This window comes from Leucoraja erinacea, chromosome 25 (genome assembly GCF_028641065.1).
Source record: "Leucoraja erinacea ecotype New England chromosome 25, Leri_hhj_1, whole genome shotgun sequence".
NCBI classification, from domain to species: Eukaryota; Metazoa; Chordata; class Chondrichthyes; order Rajiformes; family Rajidae; genus Leucoraja; species Leucoraja erinaceus.
In genome coordinates this window covers 27,482,567-27,499,850 of record NC_073401.1, presented here as the reverse complement: position 1 = coordinate 27,499,850, position 17,284 = coordinate 27,482,567, and the positions used below count along the sequence as shown (strand labels likewise).

Here is a 17,284-nt window from a genome sequence, read left to right as displayed (position 1 = left end):
TTCTACGATGTACTATTTGTCATTCTATGTGCAAGGACACCTCAATGGACTTGCTCGGCGTATGGTGGTTTATTCAATGGCCAGTGAATAACCATATAACCATATAACCATATAACAATTACAGCACGGAAACAGGCCATCTCGACCCTTCTAGTCCGTGCCGAACACATAATCTCCCCTAGTCCCATATACCTGCGCTCAGACCATAACCCTCCATTCCCTTCCCATCCATATAACTATCCAATTTATTTTTAAATGATAAAAACGAACCTGCCTCCACCACTTTCACTGGAAGCGCATTCCACACAGCTACCACTCTCTGAGTAAAGAAGTTCCCCCTCATGTTACCCCTAAACTTCAATCCCTTAATTCTCATGTCATGTCCCCTTGTTTGAATCTTCCCTACTCTCAGTGGGAAAAGCTTTTCCACGTCAACTCTGTCTATCCTTCTCATCATTTTAAAAACCTCTATCAAGTCCCCCCCTAACCTTCTGCGCTCCAAAGAATAAAGCCCTAACTTGTTCAACCTTTCTCTGTAACTTAGTTGCTGAAACCCAGGCAACATTCTAGTAAATCTCCTCTGTACTCTCTCTATTTTGTTGAATGTATCGACCTGCCCTGTACCAGATGTGGGGATGGATCAGAGAAGTGCTTTAATTATTTAGAGTGAATTAGAGAAACTTGTTGGCCTCACTCCACTCCGATCTGTGGGTCTGTGCCAGGAATTAAATTAACAATCCATTATTTACCTCATTAAACTAATACTACAATTCTCAACCCTGATTAAGTTAATAGCACGGGAAGCAGTTGCTAAGAGACAGGTCTTTAAAGTAGATGTTCTGAGCTGCAAACACAGTGTGTTGCTTACCATGGTGATCACACTGAAATCCCTCTATCAGAATATCGCAGATGTCAGGGAGGTTTATTAAAAACCTTGAATAACAGTCCACTCCCCAAACACCAGCAATTCAAGGTAGTCTGGCAGCATCCTGGATTAAACAGCGAGTGGCCTCATATTTACCGTCCCCAAATGTAACTCCCTAGGCCAATACTGTACAGGGGCTTCACAGAGTACCCTCGACAAAATACACCTATATACAGAGCACAACGTGCTGGAGTCACTCAGCAAGTCAGGCAGCATCTGTGGAGGCAGTGGATAGGTGATATTACGGATCTTTGACACTTGGAGTCTGAAGAAACGTCCCGTCCCAAAACGTCACCTGTCCCATCCCCTCCGCAGATGCTGCCTGACCCGCGGAGTGATTCCACCACTTTGTCCCTTGTTACGCCGGGTAAAGTTAGATCAGGTGAAGTTACACCAGGTAACAAGATTTACAAGGTTAATTCTCAGTAGGTTTACAAGGTTAATTCCCGGGATGGCAGGACTGTCATATTCTGAGAGAATGGAGCAGCTGGGCTTGTACACTCTGGAGTTTAGAAGGATGAGATGGGATCTCATTGAAACATATAAGATTGTTAAGGGTTTGATAGACAATAGACAATTGGTCAGCCATGATCACATTGAATGGCGGTGCTGACCAATTGTCTATTGTCTATTGAAGCTTGGCAGATATTTAACGTTACCGGTGGGTTATGAGGCCGCGACTAGTTCCCAGAATGCGGGAACTCCTCACGACCATGAAGGCGACTCCCCGGCAACCACCCGCGAACATGTGGCGACTGCATAATCTCCTGCAGTCGCCTAAAAAGTCGCCCAAGTGGCGTACCAAATGGGTCCAAGCTCTGCCTGAGTGTCTATCTCAGCAGCCCGGCGGAAGGAGAATGTAAACAGAAAGCACAAGCCATGGTCTGTAACCAAAACCAGCAGCTTGAAGAGAGAGCAGATCAGCCAGAAAACCACACCCTGGGGCAGCCCCTCACAAAACATGTATTCACCTCAGTACTCAGGCAAGAAGTTAAAAACTGAAGCCTTGCTTCACAGACACTGCTCCTTTCATACCCTGGGACACGTCAACCCAGCCCGTGCCATTGCTATGAATAGTCTGTTCTCGTTGACTCTTTTACATCAAGCTAAACATTTGTTGGGCAACTGTTGCTCCCTCTGGTCTGGAAACAATTTACTACCCAATTATGGGAAGTTGTTAAACTCATTTTCAAGATTCTCATACTATTCAGAATGGAGACTAGAAACTAGAACAGTACACAGTCATCCTAAAATATCTGATGTTAATAAATTAATGCATTATAACTATAATTATCGATAAATTGTCTAATTTCTGATACAAAGCTGCTTTGCGAAAGTGGATGGACATCACTTCTAAGGGGGTCCGATGACGGGTCTCGACCCAAAATACCGCCTATCCACGTTCTCCACAGATGCTACCTGACCCACAGAGTTACTGGGCTGTGTCACTTCCAAACCAGCAGAATTCAATATCAAACATCTCGTAGACTGCTGTGGAAGAACAACACAAAATCTGCTGGAAGAGATTCGAACTGACTTTTCTTAGTTTAAGAGACGCAGCGCAGAATCAGCCCCTTCGGCCCACGAAGTCCGCGCCGACCAGCAGATCGCCCGTAACCTACTCACTCGGGGACAATTTACCGAAGCCAATTGACCTACAAACCTACACGTCTTTGGGATTTGGGAAGGAACCCGAGCACCCGGTGAAAACCCACTCGGTCACATGGGACAAGGTGCAAACTCCGTAGAGACAGCACCCGTAGCCAGGATCGAACCCGGGTCTCTGGCGCTGTGAGGCAGCAACTCCACCGCTGAGGCACCGTACCACCCTGTTACATTACCACAACTTGTAGACCACAACTTCTAATTCGGGACGTGCTGCTTATAGACACCGTACCGATAAAACAAACAAGCAATCCGTCTGCAACGTACAGATCTCTGTAAGGCTCAACTTCATAGCGAACCACTCCCTATATTGATAGCAAACATTGCAAATTACTTCCATATACATTAAGCATCCTGTCTAAGGTATGGCTTCCTTTGACACCGTTGACCTTTAATGCTCAGCGTGTGTGTGTGTGTGTGCGATGTGTTTACCAAGAGATCTGGTTGAATTATCGTGGCAATAGACCAGCCCACACTATTTGAATGGTCGGAAGGCAGATGTATGTCTTGGCCTGCATGCTTCTTACCTTCAGAAATGTTTGCTTCTAATCGGAATGAGTCAGGGGCAAAGGAACTGGGAGGAGTTGGAATCGCTGAAGAGTCTGAGAATTTCTCTGGCATCTTTGGGAGGCAGAGAAATAGATCATGATTTGCGGGCAGGCAGAGATTGAATTGGAATACTGTGGCATTCGGATCAATCGCCGTTAAACACTACCCACTTTCATTTTAACATCATCTCTTGAAAAAAAAAATATATTGTCAGGAATTCAACACATTAATGGCCAATAATTCCACTTCTAGCTCAGCGGTAGAGTGGCCACCTCACAGCGCCAGGGACCTGGGTTCAATTCTAACTATCGATGCTCTCTGTACGGAGTTTGCACGTTCTCCCCATGACCCGCGTGGGTTTTCTCCGAGTGCTCCGGTTTCCTCCCAAACTCCAAAGATGTACAGGTTTGCGGATTAATTGGCTTGTGTAAATTGCCTCTAGTGTGTAAGTTAGTGTCAGGGTGATATCGCTGGTCGGCACAGACTCAGTGGGCCAAAGGGCCTGTTTCATGGTGTATCTCACAACTAAACTAACCACTATTTATCTACCATTTCAACTCTTACAAAATACTTAATAGACTCGCCATATCAACCATACTAAAACCCGCCTCCGTCTCTTCAGCCTAACCTTTCCCAAGTGCTCATTTACTCTGGTGAAAGTCAACTGCAAACAGCCTCAAATATCCTGACGTTTTAATTGCTCTTTGCATAGAACGACCTTGCATTCTTTACACTTCATCACTGGGTTGCTTGGTGAAGGTATACTGTGATGGTTTCATCATGAACTGCTTTGATCTTGTCCAAGTTCCTATGGCCATTTGGAGTAATGCCCCTGTCCCACTTAGGAAACCTGAATGGAAACCTCTGGAGACTTTGCGCCCCACCCAAGGTTTCCGTGCGGTTCCCGGAGGTTGCAGGTGGTTGCCGGAGGTTGCAGGTAGTGAAAGCAGGTAGGGAGACTGACAAAAACCTCCGGGAAGCGCACGGAAACCTTGGGTGGGGCGCAAAGTCCCCAGAGGTTTCCGTTCAGGTTTCCTAAGTGGGACGGGGACATTAGTTGCCAGATCTCCATGTATCTTCATTCTCCCACTGATTGATTCAGATTGACTCTGGAGATACGGCGTGGAAACAGGTCCCAGAGACAGAGCAGCAGAATTAGGCCATTCGGCCCATCGAGTCTATTCCGACCATCCACTCTGCCTCTCTTCTGCCTTAAACCGTTTGTCGTGGACAGTACAACTGCACTCCACTAGCCCCTGAGAATTTCAACGGATGCCCTGCTTGTTAAATATATTCTTCCACGGCTGGTTGGATGGATGCAAGCTTCAATCCACCAGGCCTCGGACAACATGGCGATCAACATGGGGAGGTCCTCATGATCTGAGACTCTTGTGCCAATATTCTTAGTGCTTTTGGTGAAATCTGTCAGGAAATGCTCACATTCTGGCTGCTGACTGTTCACAGTAAAAGCATCCCATGACATTGGCGTCATTTCCTTTCATTGCTTTGTTGGATATACATTGAAATATTGCCAAACCTTGTGTTTTGTAACAATCACACAAAGAAAACAGCAGAGACATAGAAACATAGAAAATTGGCGCAGGAGTAGGCCATTCGGCCCTTCGAGCCTGCACCGCCATTCAATATGATCACGGCTGATCATCCAACTCAGTATCCTGTACCTGCCTTCTCTCCATACCCCCTGATCCCTTTAGCCACAAGGGCCACATCTAACTCCCTCTTAAATATAGCCAATTAACTGGCCTCAACTACATTCTGTGGCAGAGAATTCCAGAGATTCACCACTCTCTGTGTAAAGAAAATATTTCTCATCTCAGTCCTAAAAGATTTCCCCCTTATCCTTAAACTGTGACCCCTTGTTCTGGACTTCCCCCAACATCGGGAACAATCTTCCTGCATCTAGCCTGTCCAACCCCTTAAGAATGTTGTAAGTTTCTATAAGATCCCCCCTCAATCTTCTAAATTCTAGCGAGTACAAGCCGAGTCTATCCAGTTTTTCTTCATATCAAAAGTCCTGACATCCCAGGAATCAGTCTGGTGAACCTTCTCTGTACTCCCCGATTTATATTCTGGTGCTAATATTCTGGTACATAGTCCTTGGAGCACAGGGGGTGAGAGGATTGGTCTTATAGAGGTGTATGAGATAGTGAAGGGGATAGATAGGACAAAGGCACAGTGTGTAGGAAGGAACTACAGATGCTGGTTTACTCCAAAGACAAACACAAGATGCTGGAGTAATTCAGCGGGACGAATGGCCATGTGCTGGCGCGAAGGGCCGAATGGCCTACTCCTGTACCTATTGTCCATTGAACTGCAGATGCTGGTTTACACCGAGGATAGACGCAAAATGTTGGAGTAACTCAGAGGGACAGGCAGCATCCCTGGAGAAAAGGAATGGGTGACGTCTTGGGTCAAAACTGAAACGTCACCCATTCTGTCTATCCCGGGATGCTGCCTGACCCGCTGAGTTATTCCACCATTTTGGGTCTATTGTTTTTTAAGGATAACCTCCAGTTTCATCTTAAAGGTTGGCAAGAGGGTCGTGGTTTCCAGCCAACAAGGCCGTGTTTAGGTATGCGTGATTACAAGGCCTTTATCGCCCTAATAAGTCCATGGGAACAGAATTAGAACATTCGCCCCCTTTCAATCATGGATGATCCATCCTCTTGCCTTTTCCCCGTAACATTTGACACCCTTTGGAGCGGCACGATGGCGTAACGATCGAATTGCTGCCTCACAGCGCTGGAGACCCGGGTTCGATTCTGACCTCCGGTGCTCTCTGTGCGGAGTTTGCACGTTCTCCCCCTGGCCGCTTGAATTTTTTCCGAGTGCTCCGGTTTCCTCCCACACTCCAAAGTCGTGCAGGTTTAACGGTTAATTGGTTTCTGTAAATTGTAAATTGTCCCTAGTTTGTAGGATAGTGAAGTAAACCCTTACTAATCAAGAATCTGTCGATTTCCGCTTTAAAAATACCCAACGACTAAAACACCCAGGGTTACACAAAAAAGCTGGAGAAACTCAGCGGGTGCAGCAGCATCTATGGAGCGAAGGAAATAGGCAACGTTTCGGGCCGAAACCCTTCTTCAGACTAAAACACCCATCTATGGCAATGAATTCTACAGATTCACCACCCTCTGGCTAAATAAATTCCTCCTCATCTCCTTTGTAAAGGTACGTCTGAGGCTGTGCCCTCTGGTCCGAGACTCTACCACTAGTGGAAGCATTTCACGATATCTCAGTGGAAAGAAGCTGGAATGAAAGTACACCAAGATTAGAAATTGTAGTATCTTCTCACCAAAGTAGAAATATCCGCCCTCATCCTTGGGCTGGAAGAACTTCCCACGAGCCTGCGCATGGACATCCCCTCCCTTTTCAACCAGCAGCTCCACGTAATGCTTGCAGCGCCGCTCGATGGCAATGTGCAGTGCGGTCTGGCCTGCGGCAAGAGAGAAACGATAGACAAATTGCTTTCCATAATTTAGAACAAGTTTCATAGCAGCACGGTGGCACAGCGGGTAGAGTCGCTGCCTCACAGCGCCAGAGACCCGGGTTCGATCCTGACTACGGGTCCTTGTCTCTACGGAGTTTTTGTACGTTCTACCTGTAACCTGCGTGGGTTTTCTCCGGGCGCCCCGGCTTCCTCCCACACGCCAAAGACGTACGGGTTTGTAGGTTCATTGGCTGCGGTAAAACAGTAAATCGTCCTTAGGTGTGTTGGATAGTGTTAGTGTAAACGGGTGATCGACGTACTGGTCGGCACGGACTCAGTGGGCCGAAGGGCCTGTTTACGCGCCGTATCTCTAAGGACTAACGTAAATTTGTTGACTGCTGTAAAAAATTCAACTATGTAAATAACATGAACTTACATAGTTGGCCAATAAATTTCACTTCAAGAGATTCCGTCAGAACTATCGCCCATGAGATGAATGCCAAGCCACGGTCCTGTTTTGGAGAGGAGTACGGAAATGGGGGCCATTATCCTATCCAATATATACCCCTTAATCCTACAAAACCATGACCAGCAGAGAGAATGAACGCTCAGGACAACACCACCACCTGCAGGTTCCCCTGCACGCCGTACTCCACCCTGGCTTGGAAATACAGTAAACCCTCATTATAACGGACCGTAGCGGGGGGAAAGCTGCCCGTTATTGCCAATCTTCCGCTCTAACCGAGTTAGGAATTACTATGTGTAGGAAGGGACTGCGGACACTGGTTTATACCAAAGTTATAAGTGGAAGAAACAAACAGTTTCAGTCGCTGGTTAATACACACAAGGACACAAAGTGCTGGAGCAACTCAGCGGGTCAGGTAGCATCTCTGGAGATCATGGGTCGGTGACGTCTCTTCAGACTCTCAATAGACAATAGACAATAGGTGCAGGAGTAGGCCATTCGGCCCTTCAACCCAGCACCGCCATTCCATGCGATCATGGCTGATCATCCACAATCAGTACCGCGTTCCTGCCTTCTCCCCATATCCCCTGACTCCGCTATCTTTAAGAGCCCTATCTAGCTCTCTCTTGAAAGCATCCAGAGAACCGGCCTCCACCGCCCTCTGAGGTAGAGAATTCCACAGACTCACCACTCTCTGTGTGAAAAAGCTTTTCCTCGTCTCCGTTCTAAATGGCTTACCCCTTATTATTAAACTGTGGCTCCTGGTTCTGGACTCCTCCAACAGCGGGAACATGTTTCCTGCCTCTAGCGCGTCCAAACCTTTAATAATCTTATATGTTTCAATGAGATTCCCTCTCATCCTTCTCGGTCTGGAACTGGGCCTGGAATCCCGGTGAGTTGACAGCCCCGGCCTGCTGGCAGCCGGGGGAGAGGCGAGGATCGCCGGAGTCGATGGTCGCGGCCCGCGGACGGCTGGAGTGCTGGGACGTGGTGGCAGTGGTTCGGCGGCCCAGTCTGGCAGTGAAGGTCAGAAGGTACGTCCACTATAACCGACTTCCATCATAAAGAGGTCCATGATAACGACGGCTTATTGTACATACTCATTCCTTCATTGTCAACATATTCATAAGTTCATAAATGATCGGAGCAGAATGAGGCCATTCGGCCCATCAAGTCTACTCCGCCATTCAATCATGGCCGATCTATCTCTCCCTCCTAACCCCATTCTCCTGCCTTCCCCCCGTAGCCCCTGACACCCGCACTAATCAAGAATCAATCAATCTTGGCCTTAATAATATGCATTGACCTGCCCTCCGCAGCCTTCTGTGGCAATAAATTCCACAGATTCACCACCCTCTGACTAAAGAAATTCCTCCCCATCTTCCTAAAGGGACGTCTTTTAATTCTGAGGCTCAGACCACTGGTCCTAGACTTTCCCACTAGTGGAAACATCCTCTCCACATCCACTCTATCCAGCTCCCAACCCAATAACATTGTGGGATTATCTTCATCAGACTGAAGGGGGTCGAGTTTCCTTCTGAAGACCAATTATGGATTCCCCAAGGGCAATAAATGCTGGGACTGCAAGAAACGGCACAAAGAAAGGAATACATTTAAAGAATGCTGCATCCTCTTCTCTTCTTTTCCAGCTCCTTTGGTTCCTAGCCCTGCTCCGTCCTCTGCTCCCCCACCCACGCCGCTCATCGCCAGATGCCACAGATGTCTGACAGCTCTCATTACTGCAAAGAAAGAAAAACCGCGCAAAATTGCAGGGTTTCTGTTGACGACGCCCCACCCCTGACCCGACTCACTCTCAAAACACAGAGCACAACGTTATACACGGTGAGCCCTCTGAAGTGGGTGCCATTGGAGAGATGCTGTCAATGAACAAGTCTTTGGTTATTCAGGAAGGGACCGAGACCTGGTGTTGAGCAATAGCAGCAGAAGCCCTGGTATACGTCTCGAATCAGACTCGGACCAGCCTAACACTGGCCTTCTGTTCCAGATGTGTTGCAGGGAGGGGCAATCTTGCCTTCTGGCTCTCTCCACCCTTCCACACAGAGTTTACACTGCGTGAGTGTTCCACATCAATGGAAGTATAAATAACTCAGTCCCAAGTTGCTTGCAAAACCCAACTTAATGACCTAATTTTTTGGCTATTGCTGAAAGTATTTTAATAGGTAAACAGAGGTGGGGGAGGAAGGCAGAAATTATCAACATAAATAGAAAGAATGCAACTCACATTTTGCCACGGAGAGAAAAAAATTGAACAGAAAGGGCGGCACGGTGGCGCAGCGGTAGAGCTACTGCCTCACAGCGCCAGAGACCCGGGTTCGATCCTGACCACGGGTCTGTACGGAGTTTGCCCGTTTTCCCCGTGACCTGCGTGGGTTTTCTCCGAGATCTTCGGTTTCCTCCCACTCCCCAAAACCGTACTGGTTTATAGGTTAAAGATTGAGGGGGGGGATTTTAGAAACGTACAAAATTCTTAAGGGGTTGGACAGGCTAGATGCAGGAAGATTGTTCCCTATGTTGGGGAAGTCCAGAACAAGGCGTCACAGTTTAAGGATAAGGGGGAAATCTTTTAGGACCGAGATGAGAAAATCATTTTTTACACCGAGATTGGTGAGTCTGTGGAATTCTCTGCCACAGAAGGTAGTTGAGGCAACAGTTCATTGGCTATATTTAAGAGGGAGCTATATGTGGCCCTTGTGGCTAAAGGGATCAGGGGGTATGGAGAGAAGACAGGTACGGGATACTGAGTTGGAAGATCAGCCATGATAATATTGAATGGCGGTGCAGGCTCGAAGGGCCGACTGGCCTACTCCAGCACCTATTTTCAGTGTTTCTATGTTTCTATGTTAATTGACTTGCAAAAAGTGTAAATTGTCCCTAGTGTGTGTAGGATAGTGTTAGTGTGCGGGGATCGCTGGTCGGTGCGGACTCGATGGGCCGAAGGGCCTGTATCCACGCTGTATCACTGCTGTAAATCTGCCTTATATATTTCTGAATGGGGATTAATTACCATCAGAAAATTACCTGGTGATCTATGGTCACTTTTTTTTGACATTTGTGTCTCCGATTCACAATGGATATAGCTGCATGGGGTTGGATATTTTGCAGGGGCTGCAACATTTGTACCTTCTCCATGGGTGAACCACAGAATGAGAAAACTCATGATTTCAATTTGCAATCTCTGATGATTTCCACTGATCGATTGAAAGATGCGGCATGGACCCAGCCCCTTCGGCCCATCGAGTCCATGCCGACCACCGATAATAACCCGTTCACACTAATTATCTTTGATCCCACTTTCGCATCCACTCCCTGCCCACTGTGGGCAATTTTACAAAGGGCCAATTAACCTACAAAGCCACACATATTTGTAGGTTAATTGGCTTTGATAAAACTTGTCCCTGGCGTGTAGGATAGTGTTGGTGTGCGGGGATCGCTGGGCGGTGCGGACTCAGTGGGCCGAAGGGCCTGATTCTACACTGTATCTCTAAACTAAACTAAATTAAGAGTTGGTAGATAAAATTGCTGGAGAAACTCGGCGGTGAGGCATCATGTATGGAGCGAAGGAATAGGTGACGTTTCGGTTCGAGACCCTTTTTCAGTTTGAAGAAGGGTCTCGACCCAAAACGTCACCTATTCCTTCGCTCCATAGACGCTGCCTCACCCGCTGAGTTTCTCCAGCATTTTTGTCTACCTTCGATTTTTCCAGTTCCTTCTTAAACAAACTAAGAGTTGAGTTACAAGAGGCGTCAACAACAGCTGCCTGCTCACCTCTGTAGTACACATCCCGGAACGGTACATTGATGAACTCGGGGAGGTTCCCTGTCTTTTCTGCTATTTCCAGCAACAGCGGTATGGTGTTGTTCCTCCCGTGGGTTAGGTTCAACAGCGCCTTGGGTAAGCAAGTCTTCCCTGTTGATGGTTCTAGGGATGGTAAAGAAAGAAAGAATTGTCAGTCTGCATTGCATTACCACGCATGGGCAGCATCGGTAGAGTTGCTGCCTTCCACAGCCGGAGACCCGGGTTCGATCCCGACTAAGGATGCTGCCTGCACTGTCTGTAATACTGTAACCAGAATTCCATACAACACACCAAATGCGGCTTTCATAGGGTGAGGCACTCGGTTTAAGATTTAGGACTTCAGGTACAAAATATTCATTGTACAGGATTTGCAGTTTTGGCGTTGCTACACTACTGAAAGTATGTGGTAGTTATAGAGAGTGTGCAGAAGAGATTCTATAGTGGCGCAGCGGTAGAGTTGCAGCCTTACGGCGCCAGAGACCCAGGTTCGATCCTGACTACGGCTGCTTGTCTGTACGGAGTTTGTACGTTTTCCCCTTGACCTGCGTGGGTTTTCTCCAGGTGCCCCAGTTTCCTCCCACACTCTCCAAAGACGAACAGGTTTGAAGGCTAATTGGCTTGGTAAAATTGTAAATTGTCTCTAGTGTGTGTAGGATAGTGCTAAGTGTGCGGGGACTTGTTGGGCTGAAGGGCCTGTTTCCACACTGTATCTCTAAAACTAAGAACTGAAAACACACTACGAGCCGTTAAATTGCCACCCCATAATCTGACCATTGTGGCTTCCTTTTGTAAACTACTTATAACAACCATTGGAACGTCGGTGAAACATTGGGTTTGTGCGCCAACATTCCTTGTGGTTTCCAAATTTTGACATTCCCACCAAGGACTTATCCATCAGCGATCCAGAACTGTAATTCTGTATTTAAGAACTGACAATACATGTATTTATTTTAGGTTACACAAAAGAAAAGGGCTGGAGAAACTCAGCGGGTGCAGCAGCATCTATGGAGCGAAGGAGATAGGCAACGTTTCGGGCCGTTTCGGCCCGAAACGTTGCCTATCTCCTTCGCTCCATAGATGCTGCTGCACCCGCTGAGTTTCTCCAGCCCTTTTTTTTTGTGTAACCTTCGATTCTCCAGCATCTGCAGTTCCCTCTTAAACACTATTTATTTTAGGTAATGTACATACAAGCTTTGTCTATAATAAGAACCAATGTCAGAGCGTAAATTGCAGGAACAGCACCTCATATTCCGCTTGGGCAGCTTACACCCCAGCGGTATGAACATTGACTTCTCCGACTTCAAATAGCCCTTGCTTTCCCTCTCTCTCTCCATCCCCTCCCCCTTCCCAGTCTCACTGTCTCCGACTAGATTCAATCTCTGTCCCGCCCTCTCCCCTGACATCAGTCTGAAGAAGGGTCTCGACCCGAAACGTCACCCATTCCTTCTCTCCGGCGATGCTGCCTGTCCCGCTGAGTTACTCCAGGAATTTTGTGTCTACCTTCGTCTCAAAAAAATAAATTGTGCTTTTATTGAACCAAGATGGGAGTTAATAATTATGCCTGGGATTGAGAGTGACTAGAAAATAGTCAGAGAGTCGTACAGCACGGAAACAGGCCCTTCGGCCCAACTTGTTCATGCTAACCAAGTTGCCCCATCTAAGCTCAACCTGTCCATTTACCTGTCCTTGGCCCATATCCTTCTAGGCCTTCAGTCTAGTTTTAGTTTAGTATAAGAGATACAACACAGGGACAGGCCCTTCAGCCCACCAGCTCCCCACCGACCAACGATCACCTCGTACACTAACACTATTCTACACACTAGGGACAATTTACAATTCTTACCAAAGTCAATTAACCTACAAGTGTGGGAGGAAACCAGAGCACCCGGGGAAATCCCACACGGCCACTGGGAGAATGTACAGACGCCGTACAGACAGCACCCATAGTCAGGATCGGAACTAAGTCTCTGGCGCTGTGAAGATGTAACTCTACAACTATGCCACTGTGCTTTCTTGTCCATGTACCTGTTATAGTACACGCCTCAACTACCTCCTCCGGCAGCTCGTTCCATACACCCACCACACTCTAGGTGAAAAAGTTGCCCCCTCAGGCTCCCATTAAATCTTTCTCCTCTCACCTTAAAATAGAAGCTCTGGCATGCTGCAACATATATTTACCAAACCTGGCCAACGTAATGATGTTTAATATATTTTCAATATTTTTATGTGTCCGACAGATTGAATGGTCTTGTGTTCAAAGGATTCTACAATGCTGCCTGCTGTCGATTCTTAGCCAATGTGCTCTCCCAGTGCTATTCTGCACTTGAGCTAACTATACGGTGGATTAAGGTTACCCAATAATTGTCATTTTGTATGACATAGACTTTACTGGCAAGACCAACACTTACTGCCCATCCATAATTACTCTTCAGAAGATGATGAGGCACCACCCTTGAAGCAAACCACCACAATCTAAGTTGAATGAATGAATCAAGTTTTATTGTCAAGTGTGACAAAACCCAGTGAAACTCTTTGCTTGCCGACTCAAGGTATGCGAATAGTGGCCATGTAAAGGGGGCTGACAAAGTCACAAAATATCCCGTGGCACGACCTCCTCTGTTCTCCCCCCGTCAATAGGCAATAGATAATACACAATAGGTGCAGGAGGAGGCCATTCGGCCCTTCGAACCAGCACCGCCATTCAATGTGATCATGGCTGATCATCCCCAATCAGTACCCCGTGCCTGCCTTCTCCCCATATCTCCTGACTCCGCTATCTTTAAGAGCCCTATCTAGCTCTCTCTTGAAAGCATCCAGAGAGCCGGCCTCCACCGCCCTCTGAGGCAGAGAATTCCACAAACTGACAACTCTCTGTGAGAAAAAGTGTTTCCTCGTCTCTGTTCTAAATGGCTTACCCATTATTCTTAAACTGTGGCCCCTGGTTCTGGACTCCCCCAACATCGGGAACATGTTTCCTGCACCTCGCTCCAGGTCCACTTTTGTTCCCCCCCCTCCTCCTCTCCCCCTCCCCCTCCTCTCCCTCTCCCCCTCCCTCCCATGCTGTCAACATGCAAGTCATGTTAACTTTCCTTCCCATTCCCACACAGATTATCTGTCCTCACCCTCCTCCATTGCATCTGAGAGGCCACACGCAAATAGCCTACACAACAATGGTACGGACATTGAATTTTCCCATATCAGGTAACCTACATACCCCTGATGTTTAGGTGTGGAAAGGAACTGCAGATGCTGGCTTTATCCCAAAGATAGACACAAAATGCTGGAGTAACTCAGCGGGTCTCTGGAGAGAAGGAATGGGTGACATTTCGGGACGAGATCCTTCTTCCTGCACTCTGCATCTACATGACAAAGATGCTCTGCCAAGCTCACCCTGCCGCTCCATTCATATACCAAATAAGGCAACATAACATTATCCAAACAGACCGAGTACATAGCTGCTGTCATTTATTTAATATACACCCACTCCTCTAAACACAGTCTATAGTAATAGGATAGAGCACATGGTCTTAAATTGAATTGATAAGCAAATGCTAAATGTAACTGGTGTGGTTTCAGAATGTCTCAGGCAACTGGAAACGCTATTTATCCTCTTTAACACAGCGGAACCCAGGGGGGGGATTTGTGTCCTCATCAACTGAGCATTAAACATCGTTCATTGCTCATTATTATTAATTATGAACATGGAATTCTCCAATTGTAGGTTGGATGTAGGGAAGGAAGAAAAAGGGGGAAAGGAAGGAAGGAAGAAAAAGGGGGAGAGGGAGGGAGGGAGGAAGGGAGGAAGGGAGGGAAGGAAGGAAGGGAGGGAAGGAAGGGAGGAAGGGAAGGAAGGAAGGAAGGAAGGAAGGAGGGAAGGAAGGAAGGAAGGAAGGAAGGAAGGAAGGAAGGAAGGAAGGAAGGAAGGAAGGAAGGAAGGAAGGAAGGAAGGAAGGAAGGAAGGAAGGAAGGAAGGAAGGAAGGAAGGAAGGAAGAAAGGAAGGAAGGAAGTGAAGGGAGGGAGGAAGGAAGGAAGGAAGGAAGGAAGGAAGGAAGGAAGGAGGGGGGGAGGAGAGGGAAGGGGGGGAGGGAGGGAGGGAGGGAGGGAGGGAAGGAGGGAGGAAGGAAGAGGAGGAAGGGAGGAAGGAAGGAAGGAAGGGAGGAAGGAAAGGAAGGAAGGAAAGGAAGGAGGAAAGGGAGGAAGGAAGGAAGGAAGGAAGGAAGGAAGGAAGGAAGGAAGGAAGGAAGGAAGGAAGGAAGGAAGGAAGGAAGGAAGGAAGGAAGGAAGGAAGGAAGGGAGGAAGGAAGGGAGGAAGGAAGGAAGGAAGGGAAGGAAGGATAAAGATATATCTGACCCTCAAACAACAACATTCCCCTCCCCTTTCTCCCCCAAGAACTCCCCCTTTTTTAACCCCTCGTTCGGGCCAAAACCCTTGGGGTTCATCCCGAAACGTTGCCTATTTCCTTCGCTCCATAGATGCTGCTGCACCCGCTGAGTTTCTCCAGCATTTTTGCCTACCAGCATCTGTAGTCTCTTTGTTTCTAACACCAGGATGAGAACCATCTCCATGCTCTGACATCGCGAACAGTCTCACAGTGATTACACCTTTGCTGCCGTATTTGGGTTTTCACTTCACCTCGAAATTCCTCGTCTACCAGACGCTTCTTCTGACTCAGGAGGAAGACGAGCAGCCCGTCGAGCCCGGCCACTGACCCCTGAGACACGATGTCGAACAGAAGCGCCCGGTTAAACACCTTCAGCACTGGCGGCGGCTCTGGAGCGGGGGCCTTCACCTTCGGACTGTTCTTACTGGAATGAAACACAAAAAGGCATGAAGTCGGGACGAAAGGCATGGAGGGGAGATGACTCCTCTGCGTCTCTCTCTGAGAATTACAGAGCCCAACGCTGTTACCAAGCCCTCCCTCCCCCACCCAAGTCACCCTACTCGTATCACCCCCGTGTCCCTTCGTTATCACCTCCTCCACAACCAACAACGGACCATTGTGGGCTCCTTGGCCACTGGTGCCGGCTCTAATTTGCTCTGTGTACCTTTTCACGCCTCTAGTTTCAGCTCTCCCCTGACTCTCAGACTGAAGAAGGGTCTCGACCCAAAACGTGACCCATTCCTTCTATCCAGTCCCGCTGAGTTACTCCGGCTCTTTGAGTCTATCTGGTGTAAACCAGCATCTCCAGTTCCCACCTACACAAAGTCTCCCTCTCTGGATGACAATGATGAAAGATTAAAGTGTAAAACTGATCAATTTACTCTCTGAGTATTTCTCAAAAGGAGTTAAAATATGATGTCAAATTATGTAAAATGTAAAATATTATTAAAATATTATATATTAAACCTTGCCACTAAAACGGGAAACGTTTTAGCGACAAGGTTCTATGCACGTATAAAATTAATTAGACTTAGTTTATTTAGTTTAGTTTAGTGATATAGCATGGAACCAGGCCCTTCGGCCCATCGAGTCCACGCCGACCATTATTCACCCGTACACTAGTTCTACGCTATCCCATGCCACACACTAGAAGCAATTTATACAAGCCTATAAACCTACAAACCAGCACGACTTTGGAATGTGGGAGGAAACCGGAGCACCCGGAGGAAACCCACATGGTCACAGGGCGAACATGCAAACTCCATACACACAGCGCCCAAATTCAGGATCGAAGCTGGATCTCCAATGCTGGGAGGCAGCAGCTCTACCGCTGTGCCACCCTGCCGTCCCAAATACAATATTTAGTTGCCATATTTGCCCATTTATTACCAAACCTGAAACAATAAAACAAAACAATAAAAGTATGAAATAGTCCTTTATTAATCGAACAACTAGAGTTTGAAATGGAAAAAAGAAACTGATTCAGGTAATGGGCCTAAAGCTTACAGAAAGATGGATGTATTTTAAAAACAAAGAACGATATTCTTCTAAAAATCAACCTCCAAAACCCCAGCAACATCCATGCCAGTGAAATTAGCGGAAGCCCTTTGGTATCCCATGGGAGTATAGTCAGAGCAAGTGTAATACCTTTCCTCAACCAAGTTCACACTCAGGGCGACACGGTGGCGCAGCGGTAGAGTTAACCCCCTGTCCCACGGTACGAGTTCATTCCAAGAGTTCACCATAGTTTGCCCTGATTCAAACTCGGAGATTTACGGTAATGGCCACTTGTCGGTACTCGGGGCTCTCGTGGACATTTTTCATCAGGTTGTAAAATCTTCACCAGTCTTCCCGTGCTTACCTGCTGTTGGCGAGTCTTCCCGAGTACCTGCCGTTAGCGTTACGGGCCGCTAAGCGACGTCCCCGAGCTCCGACGTACCCGCTACGTTCATTCTCCGTGCTTACCACGAGTTTGATTTTTTTTTTTAAACTCGGGAGAGCTTGGAATGAACTCGTACTGTGGGACAGG

At 47.4% G+C, this 17,284-nt stretch overlaps 1 protein-coding gene across 1 annotated transcript in view; it reads right to left on the bottom strand.

Moving 5' to 3' along the window:
* trpv4 (transient receptor potential cation channel, subfamily V, member 4) overlaps window positions 1-17,284 on the bottom strand; it is a 63,926-nt gene that overhangs the window by 28,176 nt on the left and 18,466 nt on the right. The window contains exons 3-5 of the mRNA XM_055655357.1: window positions 15,507-15,679; window positions 10,843-10,995; window positions 6,456-6,596 (exon numbers count right to left, since the gene is read on the bottom strand). Coding sequence (XP_055511332.1) covers window positions 6,456-6,596; window positions 10,843-10,995; window positions 15,507-15,679 — 467 coding nt within the window. The remainder of the gene's footprint in view (window positions 1-6,455; window positions 6,597-10,842; window positions 10,996-15,506; window positions 15,680-17,284) is intronic.